This window comes from Pseudophryne corroboree, chromosome 2 (assembly GCF_028390025.1).
Source record: "Pseudophryne corroboree isolate aPseCor3 chromosome 2, aPseCor3.hap2, whole genome shotgun sequence".
NCBI classification, from domain to species: domain Eukaryota; kingdom Metazoa; phylum Chordata; class Amphibia; order Anura; family Myobatrachidae; genus Pseudophryne; species Pseudophryne corroboree.
The window spans coordinates 741,643,731-741,661,647 of NC_086445.1; the positions used below are offsets into that span (position 1 = coordinate 741,643,731).

Sequence of the window (17,917 nt, forward strand, 5' to 3'; positions counted from 1 at the left end):
CCTTACTAGTACTACTATACTCTCCGCCTGATGCTGCTGCTGGATTCAATCACCCAAACTCTTCCCAGTAGGCGGAACGGATGGACGCAACTAGTGGGTAGAATGCGGTAGAAGGCGTGTCCATCGCGTTCGGCTGGCGGTCGCTGAGCGAGCAAGCTACGCCCCCGTGCAGCTAACGACGTTTACTAGATTATAGGGCACAGCATCTGACGTAACGCATTCACTAAGGACGGTGTGTGAAGAGTTAACACAGATATAGGCGTGACGGAACGCAGGAATGTAGGCGTCGGCTGAGGATAATGGGCGTGGCTAACGAAGCATAGCATCATTTGCTGATGACGGGGCGGGGTTATCCGGAAATGTGGGCGTGGCGCTGGCCAGTGCTGAGTTGCGCACCCTCGCTAGCTCCCAGTTCCTTGTTAGTCTCCGTCGAGGCATCATCCGGACGTAGAACATATCGGCGGTGGGATTGCAGCAGCCGGGAAAACACCGGGGGAAGCCATCGAACAGCCACCCCCCCCTCTGAGGAGGATCCCTATTTGTCCAGCACTCCACCCACCCCATTGCACAGCTCATCCCGGGGCTCCCATCCATGTGCACGGATACCAGTGACAGGCTGCTTCCTGGCACACCCCCTCTCTCTGCCCCATCCCAAGCTAACTTCTCCCGCATAACTTTCTAATCTGTCATCTGAGGAAGGCACGCACCCAGCCACATATACACACTGCCTCATAGACCTGGACACAGGGTGACTATGGTTGTGTGGTTGGGATGCTTTTAGGATGTTGTAATTCCACATCACATATCTGTCGGGATCGGGCCATAGGACATCACTGACAATCTGTAGTTATTGCCTTATTTACAGACGAGCAGTTACCTATATATCTCCTTTTGATTCTGACACAGTGCACTTTAGCCGCATCTACAACGCACTCAGGAGCTCTCTCTGCAGTTAGTAAAGGTTGCAGATCCATAATATGTGCATATCATCTGCTTGTGGCCAGGATTTGTGTTCTGCACCTTGATGGGTTAATATCAGGTCTTGTTTGTGGCTTGATCATTTCATATCCTCACTGCTGTGCTGCACAGAATCTATGAGAAGTTCCTAGTCTAGGGTGTATATGTGCTTTTAGCCAGTGTCATTTTAATTTGGAATTCCTGCTGTCAGGGACCAATATCCTGTGCAGATTAAAGGATTGCTTCCCTCTGCATGGTCTGCCCTCTTTTTTATTTGTGTAGATAAATATATTTGGGTTGTGCATCAGAATATTGTTCCATTCTGCTTTTACCCTTCCTTCCACTTGTTTACTCTGTAATATTAGTCACTTTGTAGCACAGTAATGTGGTTTTAATCATTTTATTTGTCTTCAGACCATACAGAAGCAGCCAGATATTATCTCGGTGTCAATTTCTATCATTGTCTTGACAGTAAGCAGATTCAGCTCACTCCAGCCAGTGATATACATTGATTTTATTTGTGTTTTATCTTTACAATCAGACGTCAGGATCCATTTTCTTCTCTTGGTTTAGATCCCCATCTACTGCCATATGCGAACTCGTTTTATCCTTATACGTTCTCCATATCAATTTGCAGTTTGTGTCAGTCTATTGTATTAGAGTTATGGATTTTGATTTTGTTGTAGGATCAATGCAGCTGTTGTGACAGTTGCAGTTTAAGATATGATTGTTGTCTGTTTGGTTATGCTTGGCTGTCAGATGATGCTGTCAAAATTGCCAGTTGTCAATTAACCAAATATGCAGATCTTAATCACTATGACTTTTTTTATCTGAGCAATAGACGTATTAACTCTATTAGGCATAGACGAGAACACATTTGGTAGTTGTAGATCTTTACTGTTGTAATACCTGGTACACTTCTTATCGAGTGGCGGGCTCTGTGCCCATCTCCTGTATGAGGCATCATGTCCAAGACGCTGAAAAAAAAGAAGCATTGGCTAAGTAAAGTGCAGGAATGCGGGTTATCCGGGGTGGGCGGAGATCCAAGCGCTCTTCTGGAGCTCCGCGGGGGCGCAGAGCATGGAGAGTTCCCTTACTTGGGCCGTCTGAGAGAGGACACTGCAAGCTACATTGCGGGTAAGGTACCCAGCCAAGGGGATGTACTGTTGGAAGTAAATGGAACACCAGTTAGTGGCCTTACACACCGAGATACACTGGCTGTGATAAGGCATTTCAGGGAACCTATTCGTCTAAAAACCGTCAAACCTGGTAAGTGCCTTCAGCAATTTCTTATTCTGCTTTAGCGTTTGCCATGGTTTAATGTGCTAGGCACTGAGCCCATGTAGCTGATCATGATTTTCTGTAATGCTTCTATATTTCTATTAGCTTGTTCTGCCTTCATTACTGTCACTCTTTTATATATGGATGCAATGTATATAGCAGTTTATGTCCTTGTTGTTTTTCTCTACCGCAGAGTCCTTTCATGGACAATTTGATCGTCAGTAATTCCATACTTTCGTAGCAATGTTGTCTAACCAGATATTCAGTAGTGTGTGCATTATAAAAAGAGGCATCATGTGTGGGGTTTTTTTTTTCAACTTAGATGTGTAACCTTTCAGTTGACATTTGTAGCAAAATTGGCTAAATTACTGCTTTCCTTATGCTCTAAGAATGTATTTGGTTTAGAGCGCTGTAGATGAGTTGCTTCGGTAATTTTGATGATCAAAATGTTTCTTTTTACAGGAGGATAATTGTTATGCATCTGCAATAAACCTCTAATACCCTTTTCAGATAGGCAAATTCCCGGGTGATGCAGTTCCGGTAATTTGCCGAAAAACACAAGTCCGTTTTCTGTGTGAAGGGGTCAACCTGGGTTGAAATTCCCGGGACTTCGACCAGGAATTTACCAGGGTTGGACACGCAGGAATTTTTCGACCCGGATTGACCCCTTCACACGGATTAAATACCCGTTTTGATCTGCAAATTACCGGGTAGAAATTCTTGACCTGGTAATTTGCTTCTCTGTGTGAAAAGGGTGGGGGGTCAGGCAGAGACTGGAAAAACAAAGCCGGGTAATTGCCGGGATTTCTGTCTGAAAAAGGCATAACAATTATTAGCTGAGTGATAAATTCTGGTATTTGTAGTTCATCAGTGTTAAGACAATATCCAATTCCAGCAGGCCATGTTTTCAGTATTTATTTGATTATATACAGGATTAATCCAATTATCTTGCCAGATATTAATCAGATTTGATTTATTTGGCATCATTGAGGAATACATTGAGAAACTATCATTTAGATTGGACCACTTAAGTGCCTTTGTTGTCAGCACTTTACATTGTCTATTGCTACTTAACATAACTGCAGCATGTAAACCTATGTGGCCCCTGGAGACAGATGGTCCCGAATGTTTACTTCTTCATTGATTCACCTTTGAGCACTTGCACTGATAATGACATGAGGATTGTGAACATTGAACCATATTTTATGTCAGAAGCTATTGGTAACCAGTTATTTACTTTCTGTGGTAGACGTGTGTTCTGTTTCATTATGCAGCTTGCTAAGGTTTCCCAAGTCATCTCTGTAGTAATAGTTGGTATTTTGTATTATATATTGTATGTATGAACAGTCATGAAATTTTAGACTTCCCACACTGATTTAGATCAGGCCTGGCCAGCCTGTGGCTCTTCAGCTGCTGTAAAACTGCAAGCCCCAGCATGCTCTGCCACAGTTTTGCTATTAGAGAATGCTAAAACTGTGGCAGGGCATGCTGGGATATGTAGTTTCACAACAGCTGGAGAGCCACAGGTTGGCCAGGCCTGATTTAGATGATCAATTTGGAATTGTTTATATTGTTATCGTCCCACAAATGGAGTTGTCAGTGTGCCCCCCTACAAATTGGAGCAGTGTAAACTGTGTATGTTCATTAATCTCATTTGAAATCCAACGATGAGTTATCAGATGTGTGATTAAGTTTAGCCCATTAGGCTGGGTACACACAGCTGGCAAACTATATATGGGCTGGTCCATCGGCTCGTGTTTACAGCCAATATGTCTGTGAAGGAGGCCATTACCAGACATATCACAACACTGTGCATCACAGCCGATGCCATTGTATCTTGCTGTTTGTAGAGGCAACTTGCCAACTGACCCATATGGCAGCCACAGCAACCTCAGACAATGACGTCACTACTGGTTCCTGTAGGCAGGCATGTCAGGAGGTGGATTGGGGAGTGTGTATGCAAAATTCATTTGTGCAGAATGCATACCAAATCCATTGTAGTGGTCAGCCCATCAGGCGGCCGGCCAATCCATCGTTAAGGTGTGTACCCATCCTGAGACATTGACTGTTACCTATGGATTACAATCATACATTGCATAGTAATGGTGACCACATGCAGTTGCACATCTGGATACTCCAGAAAACTGTGCAGTGTATACTGGTAGCAATACTCCCATATTCTGTATCTCACCCCACTCTGGTGATTACATGATGGGGAGGGAACCGTATAAGTGAGAGTGTTACTGGCGAAAAGAAGACCTGGAATAACTGTAATGGCAAAAAAATTATATATATATATATATTCTATATATATATATATATTCTCTTATACACCAAGAAATGAGGAAAGAAAATGTATTGCTATTCTAACCAGCAACATACTAATAAATATCTGGTCATGAAGCCACAGAGAAGGTTAATGTGCTGTCAGTCTTTTCATTACTTTATATGGAAAAATCGTAACATAGTGTGTGTATGTATTTACAAATATGACTATATTTGGAACCATATATAAAATACATGCACAATAATAATATCTGTATATTTGCTGTGATATTATATTAGCCGTATTCTATTGAATGGCAGTGGTAATTCTTTACATCATTCAGCAAAGCTGTATTTATTATCATCGAGGAAATATATAAAACAAAATGATGACGTGTGGTGCAGTTACAGTATTTCAATGAAGGTGATTTGACTATAAAAGTGTGGACTAAGACGGTAATATAACTAGGCCATGTCACTGGATAATACATGTGATAACTCATAAGATTTAGAATAATAACATATAAAGGTATATAGAGAGCAACGCAGTTATAATGTAATTGCTTATAGGACCCAGCATGATTATGGGCCTGATTCTGGTTAGTATGTAAACCTGATGCATATGCAGAATGGGTGCACGTAGTGCCTTGTAAGCCGCAGCCTCATTGACAGGCTGTGGCCGTTTGGGGTTGGTGATGGGAACTGTTCTACTTCTTGCCTCCTGCACTGTGAATAGCCCAGCTGAGGGTTACTCAGATAGGTGATGCCCACGCAAGTGATCGATTGCTGCATCTTCAGACTAATTCTCAGTTGTTTTAAACCACGCCGGCAATCTTAGAAACAGATGCTGATAAGTGCCCAGAATGTGACAAGGGGGATATATTACCAGTCATGTGTCGGGTGATGCAGTGGGATCAGTATGATTTACCTACAATCAAAATCCTGACGGTCAAAATACAGACAACAATTGACCGATGGTTAAAATACCGACATTTTAAAATGACGACAAGTAAAAAAGTCGACACTGGTTTTTCAAAATATTTTGGTGTGTATGTTGACATAGGTCAACATGGACACCGTATAGGTGTACCGAGTCCCCTTGCATGGCTCGCTGCGCTCGCCATGCTTCGGCCACGGTGCCTCGCTGCGCTTGGCACACTATTATATTCACCTGCCATGTCCACTGGGTTGGTAACATATGAACAAGTCGGTTTCAATGAAAAAATCATGTTGATTATTTTACATGTCAACATTTTAAATGCCGGTATTTTGACCACGTCAACATTTTTAATGTCCGTATTTTTACCATGTCGGTATTTTGACCTTGTTGGTATTTTGACCATCGGTCAATTGTTGTCGGCATTTTGACCATCGGAATTTTGATTGTAGTGAAATTGACTGCAATGCTCTCCTTATCCCTTTTGTTCTGTGCTGAAATGAATCCCAATGAAGAAGAGCAGTATGTTCAAGTCTTTTCCTGTTTCCAGTGTGGTTGGAACACTAGTGCGTTTCCCTGTACCAATTCTACAGCTTTGTCTGAGTAAACTACGTATCTTCCCAGAAGCAGCTTATATACCCAACTCTTTCATTCATGCTAGTACACCTGAACGTGACTAGTAAATCTGCTCCGCAGCCTCTCGGATAAACACATTATAAGGGGTAATGTATCTAACCTTTCATACAGATAATGTGGAAAAGGTACACACAGCATACAATCAGCTTCTAGGAAAGGCAATTGGTAGCCCTCCAGCTGCTTTGGAACTACACATCCCAGCATACCCTGCCACTGGTGTTCTGTTAGAACATGAAAAACTCTTAGCAGGGCAGGCTGCGATATGTAGTCCCACAGTAGCTGGAGTGCTATAAAGATGTGTATCGTTAAGTGTTTGGCAGCGTATCATAGTGCTGCCGCATCGCAGTCTACGACAGGTTGCTATGAGTAACTTCTCCACTTTATCTCTCTCGAAGATTTGATATATCTCTGTTTTATAGTAAAATTCATGGTAATCCTTTCCCTAGTTCATAATTTATAGTTTCTTTTTTTTCAGAATCTTATTTTGAATAAAATATTGTACATTCAAATCTTGTTTTTAAGCAGGGTACACACTGAGCGATATGTCCCCAGCTGCCGGGTTGATATATCGGATCCTAGGTACTCATCAGAACACCCTAATGAAGTTCGGAACAATCACTGTTCCATCCTCCACTAGCATACACTATATCGCCAACGTTATCGCCTGGATGGCCATTCAGCAGGCACCCACATATCGGGCATACACACTGAACGACATACCTGACATATCGGGCCCATATAGTCTTAGTGTGTACCCAGCTTTAAGTATACAAGCAAACGGTCACATGACGTAAACAGACATCATTTGACTTAAAGATCTTATTTCTAAATACATTCATCAATTATATTAGCGATCAAGAACTAAATAGATTATAGAAAGTGAGGAGAAACAATCGTTACATGAATTGGTATGTTTAATGGACTGGTAGTTCGCCATCTGCCCTTAATGTCTATACCTCAGATTAGTTACCCTCAAAGTGCCAGGTTACCCTCAAAGTCAAATAGCAACTGATCCGAGCAGACAGTGAGTCGTCTTCTCTCCTTGGCTATGTGTATGTACTGTATAGATGCTTTGTGTGTGTGATATAGTATATGTGCAATACTATATATCTATGCACATGTACGGAACCCCACCTTTACAAATCCTGTGTTTGCCCCTGCATCCTGTACTATTTTGGAGTGTGCTATGTTTCCAGGTGTATGTACATTGTAGCTGCTGTACATTTTGTCAGGAGAAAGAAAAGGTTGGGTGGAGAGCTGGCTATGATGCCAATACTTGTCAGTTTTCCGACTGATCATGGCCTTCCCTATTTAATGAGAGGTATTTTATTTATGTAAACTTCAGTCTATAATCGTATCATGCCTTGCAAGATGTTGACGTATTTTGTACAGTATGGAATTTATGCACTGTGGTTAGCATTGCTACCTCACCGTGCTGGGATCGTTGTGAATGATTACATGTTCTCTGTTGAGCACTGCAGGATATGATTGGCCCTATACAAACAATAATAAATAATTCTATTGCATGCTTTTACAATGTCTCTTCTCCTGTGTTGTCTACTCCCACCCCATCCTGTGTATCCTTGTATAATGCCTGTTGCATGCTCTGCATGACGTGTTTATTATATATTTATATTGCTTACATTTTATGTTATTTTGTACAGTGTTATAATTAATTTCTTTCTGTTAATGCATTTCTGCTTCTTGAGTATTCTGTATTTTACCTCTGATTACTCTTTGTAATAAGCTTCACTACCCCAGTGTGCACAGCCTGATAAAGACTTTATGGAGTCCTAGGCATCGTACTATGTTGAGGGCCACTTCATACCACCTTTGCCAAAAGAAGAAACATAATAAATGGGTAGTGGTAGCCAACCCTTTTCCTCAAGAGCTACCAACAGTTCACGTTTTCCAGCTCACCTGGCAGGTGCACAGGTGCAGTTATTACTAATATCACATTTTAAAAGATCCACAGGTGGACTCTGTGAGGAGACCTGGAAAACGTGCACTGTTGGTAGCTCTCGAGGACCAGGGTTGGCTTATCCTGGTTTAGAGTAATCCAGACCCCTCGGAACTTCTGGGCCCTAGGCTTGATTCTAGGCTGTCTAATGAAAGATCAAGCTCTGCAGTGCTGCAGCATTCTGTGACGACAAATGGGAAACGATATATATTTTCTGGACTTAAAAATAATTCTGAAAATTACATTTGAAAAGAGCATATAATGGGTACCTGTACCTTGTGCATTGAACAGTTGAAGCTGACCTAGTACATTGTCTCTTACAAGTGCACACTTCATTTTACTGTAATCTCTAACCTTTAGTATGATTGTAAATCTCTAGCAGAACCTTTGCTCTTAGCAATTTACTGCCCGCTCTTTAAGTCAAAAGTAGTATTTTTCCTAGTCACTATTTGCTTCTAGGGTTCTTGTTTTGCCCATATGCAAGTACATAGGGGGTCATTCCGAGTTGATCGCTCGCTAGCTTCTTTTTGCAGCCATGCAAACGCGTAGTCTCCGCCCACAGGGGAGTGTATTTTAGCTGTGCAAGTGTGCAAACGCATGTGCAGCCCAGCAGTACAAAAACAGTTTGTGCAGTTTCTGAGTAGGTCTGAACTTACTCAGCTGCTGCGATCACTTAAGTATATCCAGTCCCAGAATTGACGTCCGGCACCCGCCCCGCAAACACTTGCCCCAGCACCCGCCCCGCAAACGCCTGCGTTTGTCCAACCACTCCCTGAAAACAGTCAGTTGACACCCATAAACGCCGCCTTCCTGTCAGTCTTCTTGCGATCGACTGTGTGAATGGATTTTTCGTTAAATCCATCGCCCAGCAAAATTCTGCTTTGTACCCGCACGACGCGCCTGCGCATTGCGGTGCATATGCATGCGCAGTAGTGACCTGATCGCTGCGAAAAAAGGCAGCGTGCGATTAGGTCTGAATTTCCCCCATTGTATGCAGTTATGAAAGAATAGGTGTCATTTGACCCTTTCCTACCCTGTGATATAACCTTTACATCCTGAAAGCAAACATTCCAGAGCACATTGGTGTGTAATTGTGTTTAGTGTTTTTGTGGGTGTGGTAGATTTCTGTTCGCCCATTACATGGAAAAAGAGGGTGGTCCTTGGGTGATATACGGCATTGTCGAGGAAACATCATAAGTGTAAATAAGGATTATAATGAATGTACTATATAAACAAGCTTTGATAGTTGTGCCAAATCAAGTACATTATTTATTTTACATGCAATGTTGTAAACGCTTACTACCTGCTAGAGGAACTGCACGGGTTATGACAGGCAGGGTGCTAGAATGAACGCTAATTATTATACAGATTGTATTATATTATGCTATGTAGAATGAATGAAATGAAAAATAAATTCCTGACTTTTGTTCTTCCTGTCTGAAATGCTAATGAAAAGGTATGCTATCAAAATAAATGCTTCTATGTTCAAAAATTAAATAAGTCTACAAACAAAATGGAAACTGAATAATGTCATTGAAAACAGCCGACGGTGGCCTCTTTATTACGAGCCCTCCAAAAAGATGTTGCCACTATAGGAAATCTTGCTATCCAGTGTTATCAAGACAGTCACGGGGCAGCTGAGCGATGCGAAGTTTCCCAGCGACACAGGCCAGCATGAGTTAGAACAGTATTACCGCTTGCCAGGCCAGCTTAGTACCAGTATGAGTATGTGTGATACTGCTTATTGCCTCCCGCATGCGCAATGGATCTAGAACCCCAGTTCCAGATGTAACAAAAACATAAGAGTAAAGTTAGCAAAATGTCACCGGTGAAGACTTTTGTGGTATTGAATGATTTGAGCCTTTAATAAATGTACCACTTAGTTTGTGAACTTATATGGTTCCAAAATACCCTCAGTGAAAAAGTTTTTAATTATAATATCCCTGAACTGTCTGTCTCTATGCATATTTGTATATGTATAAATATATGTATGCATATCAGAGCCGGATTAAGGGGGGGGGGGGGGTCCCGGGGATTCGTACCCCGGGCCCCCCTTTCCAAAAGGGCCCCCTGCCACACCACAGATCGGATCTTTCTTCAATCCGATCTGCGGTGCTGCGCTCACGAGCCCCGGCTCCCCGCTGCCCTGTACCTCCTCCTCCTTCAATTCAGCGTGCGGCGCACCAATGACGGAGCCGCATGCTTGCTGAGCCGGACAGCAATTGGACAACTGAGCCGTCGCTCAGCTGCGCTGACTACAGCTCTAAGAAGAGTGCTCTAACAGGTGTAGTCAGGGCAGCTGAGCGACGGCTCAGCTGTCCAATTGCTGTCCGGCTCAGCAAGCCTGCGGCTCAGTCATTGGCGCGCCGCACGCTGAACTGAAGGAGGAGGGATTCTTAGACATATATATATATATATATATATATATATATATATATATATATATATATATATATATATATATATATATATATATATATACATATATATACAGGTTGAGTATCCCTTATCCAAAATGCTCGGGACCAGGGGTATTTTGGATATGGGATTTTTCCGTATTTTGGAATAATTGCATACCATAATGAGATATCATGGTGATGGGACCCAAATCTAAGCACAGAATGCATTTATGCTTCATATACACCTTATACACACAGCCTGAAGGTCATTTTAGCCAATATTTTTTATAACTTTGTGCATTAAACAAAGTGTGTCTACATTCACACAATTCATTTATGTTTCTTATACACCTTATACACACAGCCTGAAGATAATTTAATACAATATTTTTAATAACTTTGTGTATTAAACAAAGTTTGTGTACATTGAGCCATCAAAAAACAAAAATTTCACTATCCCACTCTCACTCAAAAAAGTCTGTATTTCGGAATATTCCGTATTTCGGATATTTGGATATGGGATACTCAACCTATAATATAATTATTATTTATTTTTTTAGTTTTTTAGTCTATGGGGCCCCCCCTGCTCTTTAGTACCCCAGGCCTCCCGGGGCCTTAATCCGGCTCTGATGCATATATATGTGTGTGTGTGATCAAGTCCTTGCTCATCTTACTTGCAGTTATTCGTATAGTGTCCACGAATAGGCATGTGTGTTGCGTACGCACTCGCTTCCCATGGGTAATGCATCAATGAGTTGGATGCAGCTGTCAACATATTAAAGATGCTCATTAGTTCAGTAGCTCTTCCAGCACACCCATGAGGTGATTGGCCAGTGTTGTTTTTTGAGGTGTCGCCAGTAGCCCTAATCCCCAGCTTTTCTTTCTGTTAAATTTTATAATCACTTTTCCATTGCAAGATTGGTTTGAAGTTTTCCTTCTGTTATTAATACAGGTATCGCTGTGCCAAGTCTTTATGGGTACACAATTTTTTTCATCTTTCCACCTGCATTTCAGTCAGTTATTTCAGGCCATTGAATTATTGTCATTTCACTTATTACAGTTCATTAAAATTTTCATACATATCCACCCAGTGGAAGGCCCAGGACAGACTCCCCGGGTCAAAGTTCTGCCCAGCATACACCAACAGGAGTCCAACTAGAACCCCAACTCCCTAGTATGTCATCTGGGATCCAATGTTACCACTTTTAGTTTTCCTTCCATATTCATCCAGTGGAAGGAAGGACCGGAACAGGCTCCTTGGGTCACAGCACATACAATCCAAGGTTAATCCCTCCAGTTTTTTAAGTTGTATAATGAAGGATATGTGTACCAAGTTTGGTCCAGATCCAAAAAGTCATGTAGGAGCCTATGACATACATGCATAAATACTTACACACACACACACACACACACACACACACACACACACACACACACACACACACACACACACACACACACACACACACACACACACACACACACTTTTACTATTTACACTTTCAATGTTGAACTATCATTGAAATAGTGCCAAATTCCCACCAATGTAGCATTTTTGTACATTTATTCAGTATTTTAGGATCTGCTATGCTGTGTCATGCTGAATTTGGCTCATGTGGATGCCGAGTGCATACTGCGCTGTTTTACAAAGTGTGCTTTATGCATTTTGGATGACAGATTTTGTTGGCATGTGCTGGGTGTACAGGAAACTTATCTTGCAACAACACTTTTAGTTTGAATACCCCTGTATGACACTTGGTTACTGATGTCTATGGTGCATATAAATAAAACCTAGGCATTTCCAAAATACAATACACAGCTGAATTAAGTAGCAGCTACCATCTGCATTCAGGTGACATGATCATATAGAGTCGTTTGCAAACCAGTCAGCAGGATAGAGAAATCGATCATTCCGGTGGTTATAACTCATATGCTAAGCAGCCTTTATATGTAGAAAAAAATTGGTTTAAAACACAAGACAAAATGAAAGTGAATCTTTGTTTACAGATGCCACAACAGCAACATATGGTACCACTGCCCATCATAATCCCTCCAAACCCACGTGAAACATCTTTTCTACAGCAACAAAACACTGTGGGATTATGTGAATATTTTCAATGTGAGTGTAGTATTATAGGATGCTTTTTATGCAAGACTGCAGCAGTCCTGTTTGGATAGGTCACCCATGTGCCTAAAGAGAACTATATCATTCTAAAACTAGAAAAAAACTTTCCCATCCGGAGATCATCGTATTTAATCATCGTTGTATTTAAACCAGTTTTAAATGTGTTTTCATGGTTTTTCCTATCTGCTGGAACTCTTTGCAGATTGTCACTCTGACGTCAAGAGCTATTCGTGGCTTTGTTGCAGTTCTCGTTGAGTCTCTTATGTAAAGCATGCAACTTTAATGCCTGTTCTGTTTATGCCCTTGGCAAATGTCACACTGAAGGTTTAGCTTGGTGCCCTAAATTGTATATTCAACTGAGAATCTGGGGACCCCAATACGTCTCGCATGGTCTACATCTTGGCAACGTAAACAGGTCAGGTCACATATCATGTGGTGTGTCCAGGCAGCAAAAACTAGCTTGCAATTGGCAAAGAAACTGTCATTGTAAAGCTTTCCGTACTGTGTATTAATAAATAAATGTGATATATATATAATTTAGATATGACAATTAATTGTTCACACATTATTCCCTACCCCAGTGAATTGAACAAGATGTAATTTAGAAGATACTGCAGCTGCTGCTACTTTTTATTAGTGTAGACTGTAGAGCAGTTTGTAAAAGATTTTGTTTATTTTTTTTTGTCTTGCAACAGTTTTCCCTTTTATTTATTTTTATTGCCGTATATTCTTATGACTTTTAAAAAAAAATTATTATTATTATTATGCCACCCTTTGTACAGCATTTTTCTGATGCAAACTGTAAGTTATAAAATGCTTTGCCAGCCTTGGGGTTTGTAGATAATATTACTTAAGACCATGTAACCAATGTCATCAATTTTGTGTTATACAAGTGTTTTTAACACATCCTTTATTTAGAATGAGCCCATGCCCACTCGTGATGTTCCTCAAGTTTAGGTGCTTGCAGTTTTCCAAATTCTGCCAGCTCCATTTAAATCATGTAATGTAATAAATGACCTCTAATGTCTTCCTGAATGCCAGTAACAACCACGTCCGTGTCAGATGTTGGACTTGCTGTTCCACTGTTGGTGAAATTTAAGTTTTAACGCTCCTATTCGCCAGGATCAGATTCTTTACAATTTTTGTGTATTAAACAAAGAGTAAGGTGCTTGAAGAGGTTAATTGGATTCCTAGGAGAGGCATGTGCTATGCTTGCATCTAGCTGTAACTAGTGCTCAAGGCTAAACACTATTTTGCGTAATAAACTTGTGGAGCTTTAATGATAAGCGCATAAACCAAAGTCATAATAGATAATTGAAAATCTTTGAACGTGCTGACCTTTGCAATACATGGGGAACTTCAGGGTTTTTTTCTTCTGTTTTTTATTTTTTTGTGATTTTTTTTTTTTTTTTTTTAATGAAGTTACTGACTAATGTGAGCAGTGTAGTATAAAAGTTACAGTAAGTACAACCGCCAAATCAATATAAGAAACTTTGCAGCGTGTATAATTTTTATTTCTTCCACACTAGTTTGTACAGGGTTGTAGATGTCTCATGGATCACTGAGGAGATTAAAGATGCCCTCTCTTTCAGTAATGGGAAGCCTGCAGTTATAATCAGCCAATCGACAGACAGATAAATAGATAGATGGATAGCATTTGGGAAATACAAACAGAAACTGTTGCAGTGGAGTAATGAAGAAAAACAATGGTAGTAGCTGAAGTACAGTATATATGCATATACTCGAGGACATACAAATAACAGAATACCTTGAATCATGCTATTAAAGTGAAAGCGGAGAGGTAGAGTAATTGATTCTGGCGAGAAACTGCTGCAAGTGCGACTGCTGCAGCAGCCAGATTTACTACCTTATGCTACTGGTTATCTGTTTAGCTTCATATGTATTGTCACACCATCCATTGGGGAAGATGTATTAAGCCTGGAGAAGTGATAAAGGAGTGATAAGTGGAAGGTGATAACGCACCAGCCAATCATTATGGGTTTGAAAAATGACAGGAGCTGATTGGCTGGTGCATTATCACCTTCCACTTATCACTACTTTATCACTTCTCCAGGCTTAATACATATTCCCCACTGTTTTTCCGGCCACACCAACAGCCGTTATCACTATCCACACTTGCACCTGCCCCAGGGACACAATGTATGAGAAACAGAAGCACTGATAGCATACACCCGACTTGGCATGAAACTTTAACGTCAACCCCACAATACCGATATCTTGTGTGCATGCATTCGCCAGTTGACACTCAGCGATGCCCATTGCATGGACAAAGTACCGTCAAGGTGCATATACTTGTGTATAAAGGATGGGACATTCTTAATGCCTGGAGATGTGATATAGGAGATTTGCCCATGTCCCCAACAATGTCAAACTGGATGAGATCTGGCTGTTTCATCAGTTTAGACCATCATGCTTGTTTTAGGCCAATCATATGGCTGTGTCGGGCTAATTGTCAGTATGTGTGGCCAATATTAGTATTCGTGTGTAGATCATTGTGAAAAACACAATAGACTAAAAGTTATGATTCCATATCCGTGAAAAATGCATTAATAGATTTTTTTCCTTTTTAGATTACAACCGTATTTGCTATTCATGAATATTACCTTTTTATACAGTAGTACATGCATTTAGTTTTATTGTATCCATTTATGGAAGCTCAGATAATCTGTTGCACTCTGTGGCCTTTATGTGTAATATTGCCTCTTTGTTGTCTTTTAGTACAAAGGCCTGACAATGTTCTGCTGCATCTGTCTGACTATACTTTCCCTGGGTTTCAGCATTGTGGCTGAGCAGGAGAGAGTGACGTTTGGCCTTGCTCTCATAATCTCCTCCTTCCTGTATAAATAGTCAAAACAAATCCTCATAATGTACAGTATCAGCCCCAGAAACCTGCCTGTCAGATCACATTCCTGTTTTGCGAACCTGTGTTCAATGTCAAGATAACCCACCCATCACCTAATGATTTTTATCCCCCGTTGGTGTATAGTGAGTGAACATCATTTTTGTCTTGTTGATGTTTTATTAGCACCTGCTATGTAATAACAGCATGCCTGGTGTATTGAAGCATTTCTATAGAAATAAATGTCTACGTGGTTCTATATTAATCCTGTCCTCTTAGGTTTAGCTGGAACAGATGACTAAATTTTTTTTTGATGGCTTGATAAACACTTGGTGTAATGTGCTACAAGGGTGTAGTACGGGTGACCGGCGGTCTCCTGACCTCCGGTCACCTTACCGACGCCCTCCTGACCTCCGGTCACCTTACCGACGCCGGGATCCCGGCAGCATACTGACGCCGGGATCCCGGCGGGGAGGGGGGAGTGCAGCAAGCCCCTTGCGGGCTCGCTGCGCTCGCCACGCGGCGGGCTCGGTGGCGACGGTCGCCACGGGTTCTATTCCCACTCTATGGGTGTCGTGGACACCCACGAGTGGAAATAGTCCCTGTTGGTCGGCATGCCGACCATCGGGATAGTGAGCCACCGGGCTCACGGAGGAGGTCATGTGACTGTCGGTCAGCCGACCGGCGGTCACATGACTACCACCCTGCTACAACTGTAGATTTTCATTAACATTACAGAATGACTGCAGGGCTTCATTTGATTACTGTGATTGGTAACAACACCTTGTTATGTTTATTTACATGTAGCAAGTGCTTTTCTAATGTGTTATTATACATTGTTTGAGGGCTTTATGTTTTGGGGGTAAATTTATTGATAAAATGTGTGCCCAACTACATACTGTAATGAAGGGGTGGCCAACCAGTCAGAGGCAAAGAGCCAGAAAAGATCTGTAGTTAAGGGTAAGAGCCACTATCATGCATGCGCCAAAGACACGTGCACAAAAATGGGGGCGCGGCTTAGTTGTCACAAAGCCATGCCCCATTTTTGTGCGCACACCTTTCTGTATGATGTTTGTAGGAGTATGACCTTGTGTCATAACCCCATTTTTAGTCATGTTGTACAGTACCGCATACATATAATGCCCCAGTAAAGTGCCACATACATATAAAAAATGGGTGCCCCCCCACCAGTGCCAGATACACGTCCCCCCAGTGACAGATACACGTCCCCCCAGTGCCAGATACACGTCCCCCCAGTGCCAGATACACGTCCCCCCAGTGCCAGATACACGTCCCCCCAGTGCCGATACATATATGTCCCCCCAGTGCCGATACATATATGTCCCCCCAGTGCCAGATACATATATGTCCCCCCAGTGCCAGATACATATATGTCCCCCCAGTGCCGATACATATATGTCCCCCCAGTGCCGATACATATATGTCCCCCCAGTGCCAGATACATATATGTCCCCCCAGTGCCAGATACATATATGTCCCCCCAGTGCCAGATACATATATGTCCCCCCAGTGCCAGATACATATATGTCCCCCCAGTGCCAGATACATATATGTCCCCCCAGTGCCAGATACATATATGTCCCCCCAGTGCCAGATACATATATGTCCCCCCAGTGCCAGATACATATATGTCCCCCCCCCCAGTGCCAGATACATATATGTCCCCCCCAGTGCCAGATACATATATGTCCCCCCCCAGTGCCAGATACATATATGTCCCCCCCAGTGCCAGATACACATATGTCCCCCCCAGTGCCAGATACACACATGTCCCCCCCCAGTGCCAGATGCACATATGTCCCCCCCCAGTGCCAGATACACATATGTCCCCCCCAGTGCCAGATACACATATGTCCCCCCCAGTGCCAGATACACATATGTCCCCCCCAGTGCCAGATACACATATGTCCCCCCCAGTGCCAGATACACATATGTCCCCCCCAGTGCCAGATACACATATGTCCCCCCCCAGTGCCAGATACACATATGTCCCCCCCCGTGCCAGATACACATATGTCCCCCCCAGTGCCAGATACACATATGTCCCCCCCAGTGCCAGATACACATATGTCCCCCCCCCAGTGCCAGATACACATATGTCCCCCCCCAGTGCCAGATACACATATGTCCCCCCCAGTGCCAGATACACATATGTCCCCCCAGTGCCAGATACACATATGTCCCCCCCCAGTGCCAGATACACATATGTCCCCCCCCAGTGCCAGATACACATATGTCCCCCCCAGTGCCAGATACACATATGTCCCCCCCAGTGCCAGATACACATATGTCCCCCCCCAGTGCCAGATACACATATGTCCCCCCCAGTGCCAGATACACATATGTCCCCCCCCCAGTGCCAGATACACATATGTCCCCCCCCCAGTGCCAGATACACATATGTCCCCCCCAGTGCCAGATACACATATGTCCCCCCAGTGCCAGATACACATATGTCCCCCCCCAGTGCCAGATA

General features: G+C 42.5%; 1 protein-coding gene across 2 annotated transcripts in view; it reads left to right on the top strand.

Moving 5' to 3' along the window:
* The first annotated feature begins 231 nt into the window (after positions 1-231).
* The window catches only part of MAGI3 (membrane associated guanylate kinase, WW and PDZ domain containing 3), a 676,662-nt gene continuing 658,976 nt past the window's right edge, over positions 232-17,917 (top strand). Inside the window, exon 1 of one of the 2 annotated variants that reach the window (XM_063955402.1) lies at positions 232-2,226. In XM_063955402.1, the coding sequence (XP_063811472.1) occupies positions 1,923-2,226 (304 nt within the window). In that variant the 5' untranslated portion in view covers positions 232-1,922. The remainder of the gene's footprint in view (positions 2,227-17,917) is intronic. The other variant, XM_063955400.1, reaches the window with a different exon arrangement.